Source organism: Agelaius phoeniceus, chromosome 7 (genome assembly GCF_051311805.1).
Source record: "Agelaius phoeniceus isolate bAgePho1 chromosome 7, bAgePho1.hap1, whole genome shotgun sequence".
Classification (NCBI taxonomy): Eukaryota; Metazoa; Chordata; class Aves; order Passeriformes; family Icteridae; genus Agelaius; species Agelaius phoeniceus.
The window spans coordinates 31,179,639-31,204,874 of NC_135271.1; the positions used below are offsets into that span (position 1 = coordinate 31,179,639).

Below are 25,236 nucleotides of genomic sequence, written 5' to 3' on the forward strand. Positions count from 1 at the left end.
TTGCTGTGCTTTTTGGACACTTCTGTATAGTTTTAATGCCTTATATTGTGCATGTAATATTCAAGGTGAGGCAGCCCCAGAGCAGAACAGAGCAGAGTGGGACAATCCCTCCCTTGCCCAGCTGGCCATACTGTGGCCTGATGCCCCCAGGACATGCTTGGCCCTCCTGGCTGCCAGGGCACTGCTGCCTCACATCCAACTTGCCAGTGAGCAGGACCCCCAGGTCCCTCTCTGTGGCACTGCTCCCCAGCACCTCATTCCCCAGTGTGTCTGTACATCCAGGGTTGCCCAATCCCAGGTGGAGAACCTGGCACTTTTCCCTCGCTGAACTTTATATGGTTGGTGTTGCCCAGCCCTCTAATTTGTCAAAGTCTCTCTGCAGTCCCTTCCTGACTTCAAGGAGTCAACAGCTCCTCCCCATTTTGCATCATCTGTGAACCTGCTTAGTATCACTTCCAGCCTTCATCCAAGCCATTTATGAGGATGTTGAGGAGCACACGGCTGAGAATGGAGTCCTGTGGAACCCCATGAGTGACTGGACACCAGTCTGATGTCACCCCATTCACTGTAACCCTTTTGTGCCCAAAGTGTGAGCCAGTTGCTCCCCCATTGCACTGACTGGTTTATCCAGCTGTGTGCTGGACATTTTGTCCTGAAGGATCCTGTGAGAGGCAGTATCAACAGCCTTACTGAAATCCAAGAGGATGACATCAGCTGCTTCTTCCTTAGGTTAGCCAGGTGGGTTACTTTGTCATAAAAGGAAATCAGGTTTGATAAGCAAGGCTTTCCTCTCGTGAAGCTGTGCTGGCTGTGACCAGTGACTGCACTGTCTTTCAGGTGTTTTTCAATACCTCCCATAATAATCTTCTCCCTAACTTTATCAGGCACTGAAGTGAGACTAATGACTTGCTTTCAGTAGAATCATTAATTCTATATTGTCTGGATAAGCAACATCCAGTTCAAAAAATATCACACCATGATCTAGCCATTCACTACTTGCTCCTACTGTTGCCTAAATGGTTAATGGTAGTGCTTCTGCTCATTGTTGAATCGCCAGTCCTACACATTGAAAACCAGTAAATACTACACAAAGACACATTTAAAATATAGAGGAAACCATAATTATCCTGAAGCTACACTGCCATCATAAAGACAATAGCATTTCCTGAATAAAATGTATAACTTTTTGAGATTGAGAATATGTATTAAATCCAGTAATAGCAGCCATGAGAAGGGTTAGTGTGAACAGAGATCTGATTATCATTCATGATATCTCCAAGATAAATTACAATGCAAAGCTAAATCTGAAGCTTTCATATCAGTTCATTCTTACACATGTGCACCTTAGGCTTCATATGATGGCTGAAGGTAACTGACCTTCCAAAATCCTTGAATTATCTGAGCAGGATGCATAATTTCCATTTGTTGCCTCTACAGAGAGAACCATGGGGACAGGCTTGCTACTTGTGCTCACTGCAGGTTTCACACTGACTGTTTTCCATTAGAGATCAGATATGTCTTGTAGTCTTTATCTCTGAAAGTCCCTGTCCTCATTAGACATTGAGACCACACACCTATGAACAACATTTGTAGAACTTTCTGTATTTAAACATAGAATGTATATAACTGAATAGAATATTAGGAAAAGAGCCCTATGAGACAAGTCTTACCTTTTTACAAACTCCTCAAAGAGGATGCGATGAGAATACCCTTTCTGACGGATCTTGACAGTTTCCAGAATTCCAGTGTATCGCAGCTGCAGCAGAACTCTCTCATGAGAGAACATCAGCGCTTCTCGATCATCGTTAGGTTTAATGCAGCGGATAAAGTGAGGCTGTCCAACAACCATTTTGGATAAAAGATCCATGAGGGAATACTAGTGAGGAAAATAAAGAAGATGCACATTCTTGACAAAAAACTGCAATGGAATGACTTAAGCAGGAGATTCATATTTGTAAACAGTTTGTAATGCTTGATTATATTTTAATCTGTAATGTTAATCTACATTGCCTTTTTATTAATTTTTAAGATTTCAGCTGAAACATGGAACCTATTAAAAATTTTCACTGGTAAAAAAATTTAAATATTCTGAATCTGACCTCTTAATTTTTACACCTTTCTCTTCTCCTTATATAACATTTTTGTAATTGAAGAATGTCCATTAAAAAAAATGAAGTTGAAAATTGTCCTAACTATAATTCTACTGTAGACACATTTGATTGATCAAATATCCCCAACAGAAATACAAGCTTTACCATGAAACAATCGCTGAAATTCACAGCAAATGAATCTTTGAACCCAGGAAAGGGTTGCAAGACGTCATCAGTTCAGTGCTCTGTCCACAGAGAACACCAGATGTATCTTCAACATTTCAGGTACATCTCTGTTACATGAATTTTTCAGAATCACTGAAAATATAAAGTGCACAGTCTCCCTAGAAATCTGTTCTGCTATATTATCACGACTATTCATAAAGTTCTTAGCATCTAACATAAATCTTGCCACTGAAATGTAGGTCCATTACTTCTTTTCCTATCCACCCTAGATACACAAAACAATTTACTCTGTTTCATTTTAAAGTGAAATGAAAAATGTTTGATCAGAGCATATATATTTTTTTCCACTGACTCCTCTGAATACTGATACTCCTGCTCCATACTCACCTTATTGAGCTGTTGCACAATAAGCATGTGTTGTCAACTATGTTCAATCTCATATAACCATATGTGTCTCAAAATCAGATACAATTCCAGGCTGATGGTCATCACCTTGCTGCAGGTTGCATGTGTATTACAGTCTATTTCCACACTCCCTCCCCCATTACACTTTTTTTTCTTTTTACAGTTTCTACAGAGCTGGCATTTGTGTGGTTGTGTGCTTCTGTGCAAGAGTACTCTAAGTGCACACCTGTATGAGAAGTCTGAATGTCAGTGTCCTTGCACTCTGCACAGTGAGGCAACATCTCAGTACACACCAGCTTCCTCTGTACCCTTCCTTACACTATTCTACAAAACAAATTGATCAGGCAGTCCTACACAGCTTGAAGCTTTGACTCACATTGGTTAGCACAACTCTGTGAACTTCCCTATTCTGCATGGCACAAGTGCAGCCCAAGAGCCACCTGCTGAAAACTTTTCCACTTTGCAATGATTGCAAGAAAAAAACAATAACCAAGAGTCTAAGACTAGCACTTTCTTGACTCCTAAGCTTCCAGTTCCAACATTCTCAATGCCCTTTCCTTGCCTCTTTGATATAAACACATGAGCAGAATGTGCATTACCTCAGACAGGATTACTACTGATAAAATGGCAACCTGTATGACTTACAATAGTACTTCCAAAAGATGGATTGTTTTTTACTTATTAGCATAAATGAAAAATCTTAATCTTTAAAGGTATGTATGCCTCAGCTTGTGAGAAAATTTGAAGACTTTAGTGGTAGCATCTGTTTTATTTGCACAAAATTGGTGTTCTGCTTATAACGAGACCTGTTCTAGACCTCTAGCATTTTAGACAGAAAATAGTCTAGGCTCTAGATTCTGTTATCAATGTAATCAATGAAATAATAATAATAATAATACAGTTAGAGGAAACAAAGTTAGAGAAAACAAAGAGAAAAAAGCAAAAAAAAGTTTAGAATCTACAGAGGCCTTGTAACAGAATAAAAAACTTCTCTGATATTGCTCTTTGATTTTACTTTTCCACAAATATTTTACATATATCTATTGGTCTTATTATCAAAATGTTTGTTTTAATTTTAACTTTTGTACCCTAAAATAGGAAGCCATAGTTTGCCGCTTCATGTTAGTTGTTTCCTCAGGATGCCGCATAACCTCCATTGTGTCAACCTGGAAGACAAAACTCTGGTGTTAGGACTGTTCCAGAAACACTGCAGACCCACCCCACCTTGCCTATGAAAGCTGGGTTCAGTTTTTGTTATAGTCATTCCTTCAGGTGTGAGTACTTCAGAATACTTTATCAGAGATAGCAAGATGCAGGACACACACTGATTTTGGAGAGGTCTCTAAGCATTTTGAATTTTTTTCATAGTGTAAGAGCACTCTAGATTTATGATAGTATAATACTCAGCCAGTGAAACAGCTGTCAAGTTGCAATACTTTAGGAACTGATTTCTAAAAGGGATTCCTTTTATTGCCACTACAATGAACTCCAACAGGACTTGTATCTATAAGAAGAGTTATCATATTTGTAATAGCCGGGAAGTAAATTGAACTGCCTCATTTTGCTCATGTATGGAAAAAATATGGTAGGATAATGAGTGGCAAACAAAGTAGGTAGTCTCAGAACATCTAAGTCTGTTCCCTTCTCCTACTGTGGTTACTATTAATTACTTTATATTGCCATTTTGATGCCAAGAATCTCAGCAATCTTATCCTACCAAACTTCCACAACACACCACTTTTTCAGCATTGCAGAAGAATTATTTTTAGAGGATATACATGGACAGTGAACATACTGCTCCTTATAGATTTCAGTTATATTGTTAGTACAGCTGTTCATATCAAAATGAAACCAGAATTTATGAATGAGTATAACTGTGGTTATCCATAACACGCAGATTGTGTTGCTACATTACAGCCCAACAAAATTAAAGAAAATTAACCAGCACCCTGTTTGCATGGAGCATTAACAGCATTTTAGCATTCACTTACTTTGTGGCAGTTTACCATCTGCTCTGACCAGGTGGCATTTGTATAAACCAGACAATGCTGTTGTCAGCACCTGTGCTACACTCCCCGGACTTTGCTCCACACAATCATTTCTAACTCTCACTGACTTTAAAACACTCTTCTGGACACTAAAATAATTGCTGAAAGATTACAGTTCTCAATAAAGTAACTGAGACTCTTACCTTCAGGAGGTATTTAGGAGACTGCATGCAAAATATAAAGGAAATGAAGCACTAAGTAATAATAGATAAAAAAATGGATTTTGTGTTGGGGAAGAAATCCAAAGAAATCTAGTGAGGTCAAGATTCAGAACACAGATGGCACAAATGAAGACAGAGTTCAATAAGGATGACCATAAAAAATTCAATATATTTTTGTAATCTTGACGTTCTGGCCCAGAGTGGCATACATGCACTGGTATACATTAAAAAAAAGAATAAAAAAGAGAGATGCAGCTTGTTAACAGAACACTCTATAATATATTCCAGAAAAAATGCCCTATCTGCACAGGTAACATCAAACATCTTATGAGTTTATGTGACAAAGTAAGTATCAATGAACTAATCAAAAAAGCAGGCATGCCCATGGGGAAGGATATGGGAATGTTTCAGGATTATCTTGGAAAGACATCTAGTTTCTGAGGACTGTTATCTAAATCTCTAGTAGATGTCAGGTAGAAGACACAAGCCATAACAGTGAACACTGACGGTAAGTTCAGAATAACTGGTAATATTTAATGTTAAAAGACACACAATTTAATTTTAAATAAGATTAAATAAAGAACAAGAACAAATAGCTTGAGGACTGATCTGAGCCCAAATGCCAATGAAAATGAGGTTTTATATAGGATTCTTCTCTGTCTAGAAAAGCAGAGACTCAGTGATGTTTTTGGAGATTGACCACTCACAGCCTCCTATACCCATATCTCATATATCTACTGGTCAATAAAGGGCAGTATCATCTCCTTTTCATAGCTGCTTTTTTTCACCAAAACTGTAGAATCTGGCTATCTTGGCACTGCCACTCTATCAAATATGGCTTACAACTGCTGGGCTCAAAAGAGTTTTGTTTTGGTTTGAGGTTTTTTGGGGCGGCAAAGGGAATGAATGCACAGAAAGACAGATGGTCAAAAACACTCACAGAGGAGATGTAAAACAATTTTTCTCAGGAAATTAGGCTGAAAGCAGTATTGTTAGATTTCTCTTCCTATGAATGAAGTTGTAAATTCAGATCTCTGCAATAAGTAAGCACTAGAATAAATTTCCAAATCTTTTTGACAAGGAACGTTTTGAAGTTTTCATCAGAAAAATTCTGATAGACCCTGAAGCTGAGGGGATTTTCTTGTAAGACTTTTTAAGAAGTTTTGTCTCTAATTAATGTACAACACTGCTTGTCTGTGAAGCCACACAATTTTATGGCAGGGCAACAACCTCACATACAACAGACAATAGGCCTTCTCTCAACTGGCTTGCTAGAAAGTGACAGGCAATAAAAAGAATGCCATGATCTAAGAATAAGTATGTCATGGTACCTCATATTTTAAATCACTAGCTTCTCTTTTTAAACAAAAATGAAGATATTTCAACTATTAAGTCACATTTTTACATGACAGCCATAGTGACCTACAATATGAATTCATATAATTACAACTGTAATGGAAAACAGCCTGACCTACAAAAGTCAAACTGTTTCATCACTAAAAAGATTCCTTCTAATAGTTTTGAAACAATATTAAAAGAACAATTTATGACATTATGTCACCTTATGAAGTCACTCCAAATTATGACTTTCTACATATTGACCACACCTGCTGCTGGCATGGTATGAAATACTATAAAACCAAAAAATATGTTAAGCAAAAAACCCTCTTAAATTAAATAATGATAAAAAAACTTCCAAACAAAATTATTACATTTGAATTTTTTAAAGCAAATTTTAAAATAATAATTTAAAATATGTTTCCTGAAATTGTTTTAATTAGGTGCTTTACAAAATTCTAAGAAATAGTTTATTTTATCTAAAAAGTATTGAAACTAACATTTTCTGAATCGTGTTGCACTTCTGCATGTCTTTTCTTTTAGCTCCTTTTAAAAAGTTTGAAGGATGAGTAAAGCCCACTTAAACAGTACTTATTAACTGACTGTGTTTAGTAAAGCTGTTGAAGTGAACTGCTCTATTACAATCCTGCTGTATCACTAAAATGCCTGCTTAGAAAGCTTGTGCTGAATATAGCTGGATGTAGAAGACAATGTGTATGTGACACAAGAAAACTGGAAAGGTCACCCTTCAGCACTGAAAGTATTTACACCAGACAGGAAATAATAGTCTGAAATCCACATCTGTATTTGCAGGTACAGTGAAGGGTATAGACATCTGGATAACATAAATCACCACACTGATGTTTGAACCTGAGCTCCAAGTACCAAAAGATAACACGAAGAAATAGAAAACTCAAAACATAAAATTTTGTAGACTTTTGAACAGTTGCTGTTACCACTCTTATTTTAAAAATTTATTACTGTTTGCTTTGGAAAAAAACCCAAACCCCCAAACCTTAACTAAGATAACTCTAACAAGCACCACTTAGGAAGCAGGGAGGGAGTGTACATACCATCAGCTTCAAGTGACAACAGTTTCCTCACAAATTAAGTGTACTCAGTTGTAATCCTACTAACTGCCATGAAATTATCCTATCTTTTTGCAGTTATGCCATGTACTTTCACGGCAAAATTCAGCAGCATTTAAATTCTACAGTTCTTTTTACAGAATAGTGGTTTTGCTGAGTAATGTTTTTTCAGTTATCTACCAGTCACAAACATCTCCTGGTTTTTCACTTTCAAGTTGAATAAAAAAGAAATATATATTTTGTAAAAAAATGATTTTGCCTTTCATACTGTTAAATACACTATTCAAATTTTACCTAGTAAGACCTCTTCCTAGATCAAAATTGTTAGAGGAGAACCTTGACCCCTTTGGAACAAAAGGACTGATATTTATATTGATGTAACAGATTCCACTCCAAAGGTTTAAAGATTAGTAAATTGATTCTTCGCTGAATTCTACAATAGGGTCATCACTAAAACTGGGAACCATGCTCCAAGACAAGGTGCATGTTACTGATGGTAAAGGCAGACTCTTATATGGTAATAACCTCACTCTATACCCACGTCAGCTAAGTATTGTGAACACAGTCTCACTGTTGTACACAATACTCACAGCTGTTTATACTGTTGTACACAATACTCACAGCTGTTTATACTGTTGTACACAATACTCACAGCTGTTTATAAACAACTGCCTGTCCTCAAAGGGAACACTACTAACCTTGATACGCCCAGCACTGAGCTGCGGAGGCAGAGACCGAGATGCTGCTGTCACTCTGGCTCTTGCTTGTGCCAAATTACCTGTTCAAAAAGAAAGAAATTCATACTGCAAAAACTATTCAAGAAGCTTCGAAGAGAAACATTTTTACCGTGTAAAATCAGTTTGTACAATAGTACTAAAAATAGCAGACACCACCACACTTCTTCCACACCCCCCTCATTACCAATTGTGCCTGCAGAGCATTCAGCACAGGCATGACAGAGTGCAGTGTTGATTTAGAGGGGAGGAAAAAGTCAGTGATAAGGTGGTATGTCACTGACCTTAGCTACTGAGCTGATGAAAACAATGACAGCACAAAGGCATACAGCTCAATCACTAGTAATCAATTTCTCTGTGACTCATTGAGAGATTTCAAAGAGCAAAAAGACTACAGAATCAATCTTGTTTCTATGAAATCACAGGGATCCTCAAGTGTTAAGACAGTACCTTAAACTCACAAACTAACAAGAGAGATGAGAAAATGATAAGACAGCACCATTTTTTGACCTTTTGACATATAATTCTCAATCTTATTGTGACTCTGGGTTTTTAAAGACTGACTCAATTTCCCTGGCAAAAATATATTGTGGTATCAAGCGAAAGACTAGTGCCTTCTTTAAAATGTAAGGTATGACGTGTCCTAAACTTTTTCTTCTGTACTTCTAGAAAGCCAAAGTCATCACAAAATAGCTTTTCAAAATAAAGCCTAGGAGAAGAGAGAGGAAGTGATATCGGACTTGCATATGCAAGACACTCTGTATATTTCAAAGTTTTAGCAAGTCTAGCACAAGATGTCCAAATGTTTTCTCTGGCTATATCTTCAGAGGCTAAACTGTGATTAATAGCATTGAAAGAACCCTTTGAAGCAGGATTGGTGACATCAAAGCCCTAATCCATGGGTGGCAGGATTTTTATAATGAGTGGGAAGCATTTTAACACATTTCAAAGGATTTACAGCATGAATAAACAATAGGCCTCTGCAGATGTACCACACACCTTTCAGAACCAGAACACATAAATAAGTGTCTATTTTAATTTAAATGTAAATAAAGTGTTAACACTTCTTTCAGATGCTAAATGACTTGTTTGCATCAACTCCGGTGTTTAGCTGTTAGCTTTACAGAAAGGCAGTAACTCCAAACAGTCTTCAGAGTTTTGCTAAACTCTGCATTACATAACTAGTAAGGAGGCACGACGGGAAAAACAAAAACCAAGAACACCAAATCGCCGGTAAAGAAACCCAAACGCTGGTAATAATGCCCTAAGAGAGCAGAGCAAATCCAGTGACCACTGTAACACTGAACGGAACTTTTGCTCTTACTTTCCTCTGAACAAGAAAAATACCAAACCCCCGAAAATAATCTGGAGGCCAGCACTCAAACACAGCACTCTTCATTCCAACATTCTGAATTCATTTAAAGAAGTATTTATCTTTTAAGCTGCTGGCACTGGTATTGACACAATACTGCAAAACTGGCATGTCATTTCCAGACCTAACATCGTCTGTTACCTGACAGTTTAAATCATGGTCCAGAACACAAGGTATGGCCACTATTTTGGAAACTGCTTCAGGCTGTTATACTGTGTATGCTAATGAGAACCACAACTGTTTGGGAAATCTGGAATATTGATGCACATGCATGGTACATACTGTAAATACATGTATCTCTCCAAAGTTAAAATGAGGACTTTAATGAACAAGTAGATGGTGAAATAATTTTTCTCCCAGTTGCAATTTTGTTATTTTTGTATGTTAGAAATTACTCTTTGGGGCCTTTTTTTGGCTAAAATAGCTTGGAAAGGTTGTTTTTGTCTAAGTTTCAGATTAGCAAGTCTAAAGCTTAAAAACCTCACACTGAAAAACAGATAACACATGATAAAAGAGGAGAGTTGGAAGAAGAAAGGACTTTGAATCAGACTGTTTAAAATTACTAAAATTTCATTGCATTTTGTAAAAACTTTAAAAACTCTTATAATGAAATAAAATTTAGAATGGTTCTATAACTGCTCAAGGTTCACCACGCTCACTGCTGGCATTAGGTTTCCAGGGTTCATAATTAATATCCCCGAGGTCTCCCTTAGTTTCTCATGCAAAACTAAAACTAAACGTTTCTCATCTGGTAAGCCAAGCAAATAAATAAACCTTTTAATTAATCACAAATCTTTAATGACTTCACAAACAAACAAAAACCAAACCAAAACAAAAAACCCAAAACCAACAAAACAAACAACCACCAAACAAACAAACAAAAAACCCCAAAGTGTTCAGTGCCCACTTAAAAAAAGAAATGCTTTACCTATCATGCCTTTGTTCAGTAGTTACTTCCTTCTAGGAATGGACTCTTACCAGTGCTTATTTCATGTGTCAAGTGAATTCCTATGTAATAACTTGTAGCATTACATTGAATCCATGGAAAAAATATTACTAGGATTTTCTTTCTCAGCTGAAACACAAAATGATACTTCAATAAAAATTTCTGAATTACTTATCCCATGTAGCTCATGCTCAGGAAAAGTAACTACCAATCTTAACATGTGTAAGCCATTAAAACTAATGAACAGAATTAATGTGGTTTGAAAATTAGTCTACATAATAAGAAATGTTTCACCCAGGGTTACCATGGTGTTCACAGTCAGTAAAATTTGGCATCTATCCCTGCATTTGATTTTCATTTACAAGGTAATTTATACCTTAACACACCAAAAATAATTAAATGTTAATCCACTTTGTGAAAAGCATCAATATTTAAAAAACAAATGTTTATAGGTAATAACATGGGTAGCTTGAACTGTCATGGGTACTTTGAAAGGTTAAACTGGTTAAAGGGTGAAAGATTGCACTGTGCTTTTCAGAAATCCAGCTTCACACCAATTATATAGTCAAAACTTTAGACAAAATACAAATTACACCCCTGCAGACCAAATGCTACCTACATTAAATCCAAGTCCATAAAATGGACCAACTAAGTAATATAAAACCCTCTCAAAATTGTCTTATGTTTGTAGATTTCATGTTTGGGTTTTGGTTTGGTTTGTTGTTTTGTTTTTTTTGTTTTGTTTGGTTTTTTTTTTTTTTTTTGGTTGGTTTTTTTCTTGGGGGGGGGAAGAATGGTTAATGGTTAAAATTAGGATTCATCTTTTAAACTTGTACATGTTTAATTTTACTCACATGCACTTCAGTTCAATGGGACTGCTCATCTGAACAATTAAGGCTCCTACCAATGCACATGGATCAGAGACTAAGGTCTGGGATTCCTTGTGACAATGGAGGAGTCAGGCAGACCTTGTGTTTCTCTTTTTTGCCTCTGTTCAAAAAAGTTAAGAATTAAGTTAAAGCATTCTCTTTAATGCTTTGAGAAGTTTCAAAAGTTTGTGAAATGGTCTTACAGTTTTCAAGGGAAAAAGGAGTAGCAGCACAAAATCTATGCACTCCTTGCTAAGCTTAGTGTCAATGCTCAGTAAACCTCCCTTTGTCATGAAGCTGTTTAGAAGATCTCACATCTCTGCAAAAATGTTCTTCACCGATGCCTCATTTCAGCTAGGTGAGAAAGACCATATTATCAAAGAACTGCATCTCTTCTATTATGCAAAGCCAAGCAGAACAAGTTTTCAAAGTCTTTACAACACACACAAAGAAGAAATGTGTTTTTTTTCTTTTTGGACTTTGGAAGTGGTCTCCAGATCTCAAAAAGGACTAGTCAGCATTCCTGGCTTCTCATTTGCATTCCTGGTAGTTACTGTGTGATCTGGTTGAATTAATGACTGGTCTGGCTGTTGACTTTATGCACTATTAAGGAAAAGTACACACTCTGGCTGGATGTTCTGATGTTACCTATGGTTTGTGCTTCATTTATTCTCAGGTGATGGGTTCTGTAAGCAGTACCAAGCAAATATTAACAATATCAGCACTGTATTTATAATCTCATTTTGGTTATGCCTGCAATAGAGATCACTCCTCCCAAAGTAAGAGCATGCCAGGTAAGAAATATGTTAAGCTTTGATACAACATTCAGTTTGTAAAGTGCCAATGACTTACAGAGAAAAAGCCTAATGACAATGTCACTTTACTGTGCATGTTGCACCAGGGATATTACTATTGTATAGAGGGCAAGTACAAGCTCTTTCCTTATCCTCATACATTTTATTAATTTCTTTCATGCTTCTAGTTCAGATAAAGAGGGGTTACTTCAAACACCATTTAGATACAGTATAATATGGTCAGAAATGCTACAATGCATTCATATTTCATTGAGGTTACTTCTAATCACAGCTAAGCACTCACACTCCAGAAGAGGTACAGGGCCAGACAATGTCTTTGACATACTCAGAATCTTCTCTGTCTTTCCTTTCAGTACATTTTATCTGGCCAAAGGAAGTCGACTGCTTATCTCCATAATGCATTTTCATCTTCTGCTACTGTAAGACTAAGCTTTTAGCTCAAGTACAAATGAACACCTGTACTTTTTCTATTGAGTACTAATTTGAATCTGTCTATCAAAACTCTGCTCTTTTGAGTCATTGAGAGTCATTGAAGTAATTTAAGCTAATCTTGTGCAATAAAAAAGCAAAGAATCCAATTTTCTCATATACTTTACGTTTTACACAAGAATGTATTTATAAAAATACTGTCTGTAGAGCACAACTATCAATAAAGATAGACCTCAACTACTGCTTCTTCTGAAAAGACAATTACTTTTCTTTCTATTCAAAATAAAATCAAGAAATATTATTTCCAAAATCAGATACATATAACCAAACAGAATCTAATCAGCATAAAAGCTTAGTAATAGTGAAGCCCACCTGGGAATAATCTAATTATGAATATTTGCTTCAGGAGAAAAAATATGTGTGTTTTTGGCCCAGATTATTCGAAATGAAAAATCCATGCCACAGTGAACTGAGGAATTATGATGCTGATTCTCAATTAGATTAAAGATTTCTTTAGTCTTTTTAGCACGAAGTAGACACCAATCATATTTACAGATAACTAAAAACTTTACATTGCTAGACTGGGATTGGAGAACTTGAGTATAAGTTCAGTGCTGTTATGCTTTCTATTGCACACATTGCAGGCACTTCAGTGGTCACTTCCCACATTAGGTCACTTCCCACACACTGGCAAATACACAGCACCATGTCTACAGCAACAAATAAAACCTTGCTTGTAACCATCAACACTGCCATGTTAAAGTATTGTTTCAACACAGTGGGTTAGTAGGCTTCTTGTAGACCGGAACAGAGACACGGACAGCAGCTGAGATGGAATGAAGGTCAAACTGCCTACTGTATTCTGTACATATCTACATACATAGTATCTATACATACTATAGATCTGTCAATGTATGATGTCAGTAAGAAAGGTCTTAACTTTTACCCTTACTTACTAAAGAAGAACAATTTATGGTATTAATTAAACTAGTTAATGGTACTGCCCAAGGTATTTTTCTAACACAACCTTGAGTACTAACTGCTGCTTTAAGCAACATGCCCAATTTTCTAGCTAAATTGAACCAAATGTGCATTCATCAACTTGACTGGGAGTATGTTCACTGAAACACGGACCTCTCCTGAATTCTCCTGGGCACAGTATGTGGTCAGAGGACATACAAGAAACCTTATATGATTCTCATAGTCCTGGGACATGACCAAACTTACACACAGTAGGCAAAACATGTATGGTACAGCCTGAAAACATGATAAAAAGGTTCCTAGCCATAGGCCAAGGAATGATCATGTGGTTCTGGAAAACAGAGTGGCAGAGCAGGGACCAGATTGCTACCTGGCCACAGGCAGGAGGGCATAGGTTGGGCACCTCTGTCCAAACACAGGACTAAGGATAAGAGTGGCACACTAGGTACAGTGAGTGCTAACTACCTGAAGCTGCACCTAGACAAAAATAAAATACACTTTAAAAGTTTGGAAATGGAAAAATTCTTGCATAAACAATACTGCAATTTTCTACTGCTTCATGTTCACCATTTTCTTTAGTCAGGTCTGTAGCCTGACTAGCTGGACACCTGACCAACTGGCTGGCTGAAGAGAGGCTGGTCACAGCCTGATCCAGTCAGGCTTCCAGCTCCTGCATTAGAGAACAAATTGGCTCTGCTTTTTATGATTTATATGTTGTCAGAAGACATGGGCCATTTCTTTCAGATATGGTTCTTAGCAATTTCCTCACATATCTCTTGTAGTGCACAGTTTGATGCTATTGTATGCAATCAGCTCAGTACAACAAACCTTGAGTTCTCTGGGGAACAGCAGACAGGACAGAACACTGCTGCTGTCAGGACAGTACCCCTCCATCAATACAAGGTTTTGTGCTGCCCCAGCAGATTGGGGCAGCTACCACATCTGTAACTGAGATTGGAAAAAAACTACAGAGGTGAATTTTCTGTGAAACTTCATCGTTGAGGAATTCTTCACTGATTTTATTGGTCAAAAAAACCTTATTCTACTTACATCTACTCAGGCTGGACAAGTTTATTTCTTCTTCCCAAGGTATGTAGAAGAATAGTTCTGAAACCATACACAGGCTGGAAATACAGTTATCCCACAGTTGGATTCAGCTCTAGTATCCCTCATTGTTTTATGTAGTTGATATATTTCCTCTTGCATGTTATGTAAGAAACCCCCCCCCCCAGTCGTATTTGCTTTATCCAGAAAAGCAAAAGTATGATTTGGAAGAACATAGTAGTTATTGTTCTATCTATAAAGCTTTATAGCACCCAGTTTAACTTGAAGCCAAAGTAAGTTTCTATAACAACAGTAAATAAGCAGAAATAAGCAGGAATCCAGGGGAAGTCAAGAACTGGGATTTCTAGCCCTTCGCTTGTATATCCAGAGTATGTTAATTCTCCATACAATGTTTAAACATTTTACAGTGTATATTCCATCACTCTGGACCAGCTGCTGAAGCTGCTCCATACATACACACTCTGGTCAAAATCCCACCAAGCCAGTGAAGATTCCTAATGAATTCAGTGACAAAAACTCAGGTGTAAAGATGCAACTGAAAGCACATGGAAAAAATTACGGAACATTTTCTTTGACCTCTGTGACTATCACTATCCCCAGTCATCAAGATCCTAAGGCTAGACAGTCAAAACCAGGTTTTGAAACTACAAGGCAAGAACTGTCTTTTAAAGTGTTAATTTAAGATGAAACAAGGTTACAGAACTTCTATAAAAGTCCCAGACCTTCCCATTTCTGAAATGCAGGCATTATTGATGTTGACGACTAATTTAATCAAGTCTCAAAGGCTTCTCAACTGAACCATTGCTCCCCTGGATGTCAGCACTTCTGTGTATTATCACAGTTGATACAAAATCAGTTACTTCTGCAGTAAAGCAAAACATTAATTATATTTGTATCTCTGCTCTTAATGAAACAAATACTCATTCATACAAATATCCACAAACACATTTGCTTTGTCACACACTGTGACCTGCTATCCAGGCAGCTCAATTAACCACTCCTGCATCAAGACAAGTCAGGTTGGAGTAAGGGAGACAAAGTCAAATAATAATATTATGCTGGTTCACTAAAGCACTGGCCTTTACAGCTTGCTGTAAGATGAAGGAATAAAGAAAATGATAAAAGGACAAAATCATAGTAAGACTGCATGAAATACTCTGAAATGAATATACAAGCTCTAGCACAGACTCAGAGATTTATTTTCCACCCACTACATTCATCCTTTAGATATATTAATCCCTTAATGCAATTATTTTGAAGGAGTGGGAAATATAAGCACATTCTTTGTTAAGGACACACCAAAAAACATCATGGATATTCATATGAGTAAGATTATCTGAATATTCAACAAAGTTATCTGCTCTGAAAACTCACTAGGAAATTTAAAAATAATGCTCTTCTAGGATTTGATCTTCAGAGCTACTGAATGCTTCCAATGACATACTGAGCATCTTTGACATAATTTGTTTGGCCTTACAGTGCCTATTAAAACTGTCAAGTAAACTACTCATTAAAACAATGGTATAATTCTCTGAATATTTCTCTATTTAAATTCTGTATATGGTGTACAGTGAAACACCACAGTCCGCTCATTAATATTAAAAACAGTAACATCTTTTATGTGATATATCTTTTGTTTCCTCAATATCAATAGATTTTGAATTTAATTAGTATACAATGCCGTGTTAAGATTAATTACTATGCACTACTGGGAAATCACGTTTATTATAGGATTGAGAAGTTAGGCCACAAACATGAAAATTGGGAAAGGTATCTCTTCTGAGAAAAAGGTAAAGAATTACTATTCTCAAGATTTGTTCTAGAGAGATTGATCTATTATAAATCAAATCAGTAAACTAATTAAGATCTATTCTTAAACTTGTCCACGTCTACTTTTATTAGAATTCAATTTGAAGCACTTTGAGACAAAAAAAATCTATGCCCCCTTGCTCATTTTCAGTACAATATAATCTGTGAAGTCTCAGATTAAAACCTAGCATAATTCTGTTTGGGTAACACCCTTTAACAAACATAGCTGTGGTAAATCTAACTTGACAATTCTCAGCTGTTGTGCTTACTGCCATGTGCAATTCCAGAGATTCACTGACACTATTTATAGGGAGTAATTCTCAACAGTAAATAATTGTTACGCTTTATATAAAGCTTTAGCAGGACTGAGACCTTAACTTTGATCTGATAGATGGCTCTGTTTCTGGATGAGTTCCATTTTTAGGGCTATTTCAGAGCAATTTTTGGATCCTATTGCTAGTAAGTTTTATGAGTATCTGTACTGCGTTTGTCCTATGATGCAAAACCTTAGGACATGAAGAAAAATAAACACTGAGCTGTAAAAAGCTCAAGTGCAGAACTCTAAAAAGTTATTCATCACTCTACCTCCCAAAATCAGTTAAGCTACAATTAACTGAGTTTATTGATGTCCCACATCTGCAACTCAGTAAAGTTCATGACTGCTACACTGCACAGCTGTGGTTTAAAGCTTCTCTTTGCATACAACTCACTGGCAGCAGAGCAAAAACTATTTTTGTGCTTTTAACATACAGACCAGTTAGGAGTATGAAAGCCTCCATGTCCTGAGTGAAATACACAGCTTCCATAAACTTTACCAAGATTCTTACAAAATATAAATTCTGATTAATTTTTAAGTAGAGATACTGTAATTACAATGACTTTGTTTCCAATTCATTTGACTTAAGAGTGCCTGATCTCTTAAAGGTGAAAATACTAACACAAAAGTACCATTATAAGAAGATTTTATTGTGGAATAAATTAGTAAAATTAAAATGTATTTGAGCCTTTGGTTCTATTGTGATGTATGGAAATAAGAGGAAGAAATACACTAAACCCAAATGGAAACATTCTGTATTTCAGTGAATGACACACACCAAACCAAGAGACCTACCACTACATATTGCCAGAGGAAGGGCCTGTGCTCAATAGGAGTGCACAGTGACAACCATGACAGCTCAAACCTACCAGGTTCTACTGAAAACAGTAGCAAAGCACCTATGATTTTGACTTCCCAGGATTACACTCCATGTATGCCCAGTAGTACCTGTTCATGGGACTGAAATGCAAGAAAATCACTTTCCTTTGGTTTCTGACTTGTCATGAGGAGTCATGTGCTATCACAGTTACACAAAAACTACATACAAGTTAAAGATAGTACTCTTGTCACCAAGAAGTGGTGAAAAGCAGTCCTCTAAAATGATTTTGCAAACAACCATAGTTCTTTTGTTCTTTAGTGTGCATAAAGCTAACCTGAAACATTTTTTCACATTTTCTCTTAGCACATGGTCCGTTAGTTGTTTGTTTTGGTAAACAAACATACACTATTTATAATTACTTTTCATCTAATGTTTGCAAGCAAGATTAGAGACTCAAAGGCAGAAAGAATACAGACTAAAAATCAATATTGAGGAGGGGAAATGACCTTTAAACAGGTGAATTATAAATAACTTGGGTCTGGAAAAAATTCTACTTTGGACAAAAAAATTACCTGGTTAAAACATGACTAACCAAACCCTTCATCCCAGTTGTGAAAACACTCATCCCAATTCTCTTTGACAGAGAATTATATTTACATTTAAATATATATTATATTTATGATTAAATATATAGGCACCACATACAAGGAGTGTTTTTAAGCAATTATATACTTTTATATATAATATAATGGATATAATGGATACTCCATTACCCTAATGTGTGAGCAATACCCAATGCTATTAAAATTATTAGGTATAATGTTGCTGTAGTATTTCTTCTGTTGCTTGTATTTCTTCTCTGTAGCCAAGCAAAAGCCCTACCGATCCTCAGAGCAAGGACAAGGGTTTTGCAGTGTCTCTTCTCTTCTGGTGGGAAGGATTTCCCTTTCCCCTCCCTGCAGATGGTAACTTTCTTGAAGTTTTAAAGGTATGTGAGTCATGGCAAGGACAAAAGTCTGCAGAGATTGTGTTTCAAGAGTAGAAGATCTTGTTGTGATGCAGCTTTTCTAAAAAGATAAACTCTCAAAAACCCCTGGGGGTGCTTTGTCCAAGTAATCCAACAGTACCACCCCTTAAAGGTGATGCTGCAAAAATTATCGAATATCAGGACAGTGAGCAAAATGGTCTGACTCCTCAATGGTGAAGGTAGCAAGGCTGTCTTTAATTTTTCCAACAAAAATCCTCTATTTTTACAAGGGGACTCTATTTTCTACTTCATGTGATTCCTTTTCTCTCTGATGCTTTACCAGCAACAGTGACAAACTAAACCCAGAGATAATCAGGAATATATTCTATCTAAATGGGAACATGCATATTCATCTATAGTAGTGGCAGCACAAGAAGCTCTGTCTATAGAAAAAAAGTGACAGATATGGAAGCAAATGGGAGAACTGTTAGGTTAAATCAGAATACATTCATTCAATTTTGAAGTTAGAGGTCCCTAGAAAGTGCAGATTTCAGAACACACTGAACATTACTAAATTTCCACTGAAAGATGAAAAACAAGCTGTATATGCTACAAAATTAGTTCCAGAATGTTTAAGTTCCAATGTCTCATATGAGTAGTTGCATACTTTATTAACAATAAATTACTATTACAAATGTATATTTAATGTCCTGCTGTTAATTTCTGGCCCTTTAAACTGCAAAAACTGCTACTGTGAAATAGAAGCATTTGTTGAGAAGGGATAAGTGTACTTGATAAATTACAAGGATTAACATGATCTTAAATTAGTAAAAGAATTTAGCTTTTTGGTATTTATTTTCTTGATGCTGCTCAGTTTTTGACAGGGGAAGATATGACAGTTATATAAATATACTTCAAACAGAGGATCATCTCAGGGTGGGAAAGGCACCTTTTTGTTCTTTTTGGTATTTAAAGAACTACATTTTCAGTCCTTGTCAGCCCCACGATTTCAGTCTGGCATTCCCTCACGCCTCTGGGACAGCACCACCCAGTGGCCGCAGCACGTACGGGAGACCGCGCTTGGCAAAACCCAGCTCCACTGCACGTTCCAGAGATTGCTGCCAGCAGATGTGAGAGTGTGCTCTCACTCATCTTCAAACAGAATATCACACATACTGCCAGAAAGCCCATTTCAAGTCAGGGTTACCTGGAAAGATGGAATATGGCTTCCCATGTAAATTACTAACTTTTGCATTAGTCAGCAATTGACCAAAGCTGTACCAAGATTATGAAGCTTAATCTGTATTTTTTCTGGTTTTCTTTAGGAATGAAGCACATGTTGCGTGGAGGGAAGAGGGCTAAGAGACAGGGACAGAGTACAATGGGATACATGCACACTCACTACTCTTTTGTTTACAAAAGCATCTTTGTAGAAAGTTAAAAGAATAGCACTATCTTTCTTCACTGAGCAGATGAAGTAGCATTGCCAGCAATGCCTTCTGTTCTCAGCCAAACCTTTCATTTATCTTGCAAGCTGCCAAAAACTAAACCTGGCAACAATCTGATTTTAGAACACAGAGGCCCCAACACAGAATGTGAATGTCAATTATATCCGACAGCTGGAAAAAAAGAGCAAAATCACAAAGGCTTTTAAAAAATAAAAATTATCTAAGAGCTTGAAGCTATTCTTATAACACCATGCATAGAAGCACATGCACAATAATTTTTTTATCAGGATGTCCTGTACCAACTTGAGAAATACAGAAAATACCTAACTTGCTGTGTGCTCTTCATAGAAAGGTAAATAGAGGGAGAAAGCATTCAGTGATTGTAAATAGGGAACAAGGAAGGAATGTAAGAGACCTAAAAGAGTAGGTAAAATACAGCAGCATGGTAACTCAGTACAAATTTCCCATCACCCAGTGCAAAACAACAACTAAACAAACTATTTAGTGCAATACAACAGTAACTTTACATTAACTGCAATGAGAAGTATATCTTATATACATAGAAGTATATCTTCTATGTATCTCAGGCAAAACACTCAAGTTGAGTGCTGCTGCTACTGAAAGTAACTCTGTAAGGCCAGAAAAAGATGAATTTGCATGAAGGCATCAGCATTCCAATTTAAAAATAGCAATAAAATAAAAAGTATATTTGCAATAATTTGGACTGATAACTGGGACAAAGCACCTAATCAGTTTCATTCTGAAAATAACTCCAAGGTGTAAAACAGCTTGTAAAGAGGGGTGTGGACACACATTTGACCATGTGTGAGCTTTCTTTCTTGCTCTGCTTGATCAGAATCTCTTTTATAGTTTTAACACAGACTCAAATATAGAGTAGTAATACTTAGAAAGATCCTTTGTTCTCCACTTGGGCACATACCAATCCTCCATCATAAACTATATTCCCTTCCATCTAAACTCATTACAGCTGAAAGGAGAAGCAGATTCCTCACTGGACCTCTCAAGGACCTCTGAAAGTGTGATTTGAGGCGGGGTAGTCGAAAGCCTTTCAATTGCAGGAAGAATTACCCTGTAACAGGAACCTATCCTCTGTAGTATATAAACATATATTATGATATCAATTTTACATGTGCAAAAAAAGCTCAATATAATTTTTTCTCCAGATGTTCTTTTTCTACAGAGAAATGCCAAGAGAGGCTATATGCATCACCAGGGGCTACAACTGGGTTACTGACAGTCAAGAAATTCAAGGCAGAGAGCTGCTGCACAGACATAGGATTGCATCTACAGCCAATGTACAATAAGCCTACCCAGAACTATCTAATGCATCTACCAAGTATTTCTATCTAAACATCAACCTCATCTCCATATGTTAGCTCACAACAGTTTTTCAATCTAGTACAATCCACTGTATTTAGATTTAGTATTACATACTTTTCTCACCCATTATGAAAAAGAAGCTTTAAAAGTATTGAGAGAAGTATTCATTTGCTGGTTTGTTTGCATGGATACTGCAGAACTATCATTTGCATATGGTACTGGCATTCTGGTATCTATCCATGGAGTAATCAAACTTCATCTTGCTGTTTTATTTAGCTACAGATCTGGCACTTTCACGTAAGTCAAAGTCAACAAGCTTTAAATCAACGGAATTACTTCTAGCCTATTAGTATATGGCTTTTATAATTTGTAAGAAACTATGTATTACATCAGTGCTTCTAAATAGCTGGATATTACCTCCAAAACACCTTGATCTGTATCACATGATTTATGAACTGTAAGACCCAGTACACAAGAATCTGCCAACTGGGTACTGATCTTAGTAAAGGACTAAGAACTAGAAACTCCCATATTTTTATCCTGCTCTGAGAATGAGCTCTTGCCCTACACATCTGATAATTTTCCTTTCTCTGGAGTCAGGGAAGAATCTTGCTGCACAAGATTCATGAAAGAAAATGAAATCTTGAAATCAGAGAACAAACACTCTGGAAAGAAGATATGATAAAATCATCGAAAAAAACCTGTCCAGAATCAAGTAAGAGTTTGAGAGGAAGAGGTAGCTGAAGAAGTTACAATGTCAGCAAAGCTGTGCAGAACATACCCGTTTTTGTTAATGGGCTAGAGAACAGCTGCTGAAGAAGTTTGTTCTCTGAAGTTCGCAACACCACCACTATGTCAGCAGGAAGAGTGTCTCTGTTCTTCTCAAGGAATGCAGAGGCATCATATAATACCTGGTGTGGGAAAACAGAATTAGAAATTTTGATGAAAAGGGTTACCTAAAACTTACTATGTTCTTTAAAATGTGAATGGTCAGGATGACCAAGTAGACCAGCTAGCTTGGTCTGACAAGCAAACGAATTACCTGCAAAGGTCTTAAAAGTGAACTACAGCAGTGTGTTCAGAAGGCAAATTGGCTATACAGAGTATCTATATTCATAGAATGCCATTGCACATCAAATTGGGTTAAATGGCTTAAATCCTGTTGTGCTATGCTTGGCCATGTCAAATGATTCTAAGCATGATGCAATACAACCGAGATACTTCATGAAAGCTTCAGTTGATCATTTACTTGTGATGTGAGAAATGGTTCCCAGGTGGTCACTTTCTATTGGTTGTCTGCATCAAACCTGTGATCTATAAGTAGACCTGCTGGAGGAACAGTAATAAATTGGACACAATGTAGGTATGTTAAATCACCTTCTCATGGCACGGAAAACCATATTAGGACAACAAAACATTCCTCTATTTCAATTATTTTAACCATTTTGATTAGAAATTAATGACTGGATATTTGTATTAATATAAGAATCAGTGTTTCATTTTGTTTAATTGCAATGATTTTTTAGAGCTGTGTTATTATCACTTGCAATACTCCCCTCTAGCCCAATTTCTCTGAAGTCCATTAATTTACACTGAAATTGAATGTTCTCTGGCAATAGAAAACTGGCCAGTATTGTTTTTATTATTTTATTGTATTTTATTATTTGGCCATGTGGGTACAAAGAATTAACTAAAACTGTGTGAATTTTAATAGTTATTCTTAACAAGACAAAGTCTGACCCAAGTTACTGGAATACATCTTAAAATTTTGGAATCTTATAATGATCCAGAGATAAGACTTAATTGATAACTATATAAAACATGGATATTTTGATTTTGTCTATGAACAAATATTTGGGCCTGAAACTGCAAGCAAAGTTCACGTTATGGTGAAAACTGGAATGTTACTCTCCATATAAAATAATAGGTGAATGTGAACCTCTGAGAACAAAAGATACAAAGTACAAGAAAACACTAGCAAGTCTCAGTCTTTTCAATGCACTCTATAGGGACTTTAAGTTCTGTTACAGATACAGGTTTACACTGCTTTTCATGCATGTACTTTGCATGACACTCTGCAAGACACTCTCACACAGAACTACTGTGGCATTCACATGCTGTTAGCAAGGACACAGCCTGCCCTGGCTCCATGGAGTCCCTCCTTTGAAACGACTGCAGTACTGGCATTTCTGAGGCCAGGTGTCCTGCAGAAAAAGGATGTTTACTGTCTACAGAATCTGTGCAAGAGCCCTAAGGATAAGCTCCAAAATCGACTGCTACACATAAAAGTTTCCTTGTGGAGTGTATGTTTGCATGAACTTTATCATTTTTTCTATTAAAATGAGGGAAAAGAACCATAAAGCAGAAATTTCAGATAAAAACAAGTGATGACCATACCACTATTATCTGAACTAAATAAAAATCACATGACCTTACCTTTCCAGCATAGTGCTGAATTCCAAATGACAGTTCCACTCCTTTTGGTCTCCAGAAGTATTTGCATCGTAAGTTATCTTCAAACTTATCTAGACATTGAGAAAAGATGTTGATTTAAGTGACAGAGTGATTAACTACAATCTTCATCCTAATTAGCTTGCTAAATTGCTGCTCAAGAAGTCAGAACTGCTATAAACACATATTATCAGATTGCTCAGAAATACCAAGCTGTCACATCTGAATGGAACAGTTCATTTTCAACTAGCCCAGTAAGACTGTCTTTAAAAATCACTGTGGATGCTTTTGTACATGGAAAAGTATTAAGCAGGAAGACCTAATGAGAAGATGTGATGATTTCTCATATTTTGCAATGAATTTACTTATGTATATGCAGGTTTTGGGGTGAGTTTATTTCTTATACATACGTACACTCAAAACTGTGCATAGATCACAGTCACTTAAATGCCTACTATTTGTATTTTCTCTACCTTCCTTTCTGCATCCATTTAGCTTTGTGCATCAGGTTTTAAGGATATATTTATGTGCTCAGTCTGAAATTGTACCTCATGTACCTTTGGATTTCTACAGAAAAAAGGAAGCTTCTCTATAAAACACATTCTAAGGAGACTTTCTGCTTCCTGTGATTACCCCTAAAGAGCCGACAGAAGAAGGAACACGGGTTTCTAAGAAAAATATCTTATTAGGCCCTGTGATATTTGTAGGCTCTTTAATGTTTTGTCATTAAATTAGTGCTCTCTGTCCAACACTGAAGGCCCAGGTAGCAATTCCCACCTGCTGAGACAAGGAAACATTCCTTGAAAGAAGCAGGATCCAAAGAAACCCATTTTAGTAAGAATTAGTGTTTATACTGTGAAGCTTGCTTTTATACCAATTTACCTGAACAAGCAACTTGAGACCTGAGACCAGAATCAGTTGATAAAATTCTCTGTCATGCTCTGTACATCAGAAAATATTATTAAAATATTTTTTCTAATGTTAGAATCCAGTAACATTTTTGTTAGGTTTTTCTGTCTATTACCACTTAATTGAGCTTGTATTTAAAGCAAAAATAACTAAGTTTGGAATTTCTAGAGGCTGGGACGGAGGTGTGGAATTAATGATTGTCTGGCACACGTGGACAGGGTAAAATATCCCACTTTGCTGCCTGCTTGAGGGAGCCTGCTGTGCTGCATACACATCAGCAGTAAGGCGCAGCAGCACTGGACAAGGGGAAGTACCTCTGGAAGTAGAAGTTCAGTATTCAGTATCAACTGATTTATAAAGCCGATAGGGAGCCAGACAACTTTAGCACACAAAGGAGGAGTGTTGGAAGTCCACCCTGGAGTGTGCCCGCTCCTGGGGCTCCAGCCGCCACTCCTGTAGCCCAACTCCCCATCCAGCCCGCCGCCATTACCCCATGAGGGGGACGCGGCCGAGCTCGCGCCACAGCGCCCCCTGCCGGCGCAGGGGAATCACCACAGCCGCCCCGCCGGGCCGGAGCCAGCAGCGCCCCTGGCGGCCGGGAGCGGAACTGCAGCGAAGGGAAGCGCGTGCAGCCCAGAGGAGGCGGCC

The 25,236-nt window shown here is 37.0% G+C and overlaps 1 protein-coding gene across 6 annotated transcripts in view; it reads right to left on the reverse strand.

Annotated features, from left to right (window-relative positions):
* The window catches only part of MYO3B (myosin IIIB), a 211,785-nt gene that overhangs the window by 86,633 nt on the left and 99,916 nt on the right, over window positions 1-25,236 (reverse strand). For 5 of the 6 annotated variants that reach the window (XM_077181419.1, XM_077181420.1, XM_077181421.1 and 2 more), the window contains 6 exons: window positions 23,665-23,753; window positions 22,010-22,139; window positions 8,015-8,094; window positions 4,873-4,893; window positions 3,770-3,847; window positions 1,671-1,876 (listed from right to left, as the gene is read on the reverse strand). In XM_077181419.1, the coding sequence (XP_077037534.1) occupies window positions 1,671-1,876; window positions 3,770-3,847; window positions 4,873-4,893; window positions 8,015-8,094; window positions 22,010-22,139; window positions 23,665-23,753 (604 nt within the window). The remainder of the gene's footprint in view (window positions 1-1,670; window positions 1,877-3,769; window positions 3,848-4,872; window positions 4,894-8,014; window positions 8,095-22,009; window positions 22,140-23,664; window positions 23,754-25,236) is intronic. The other variant, XM_077181422.1, reaches the window with a different exon arrangement.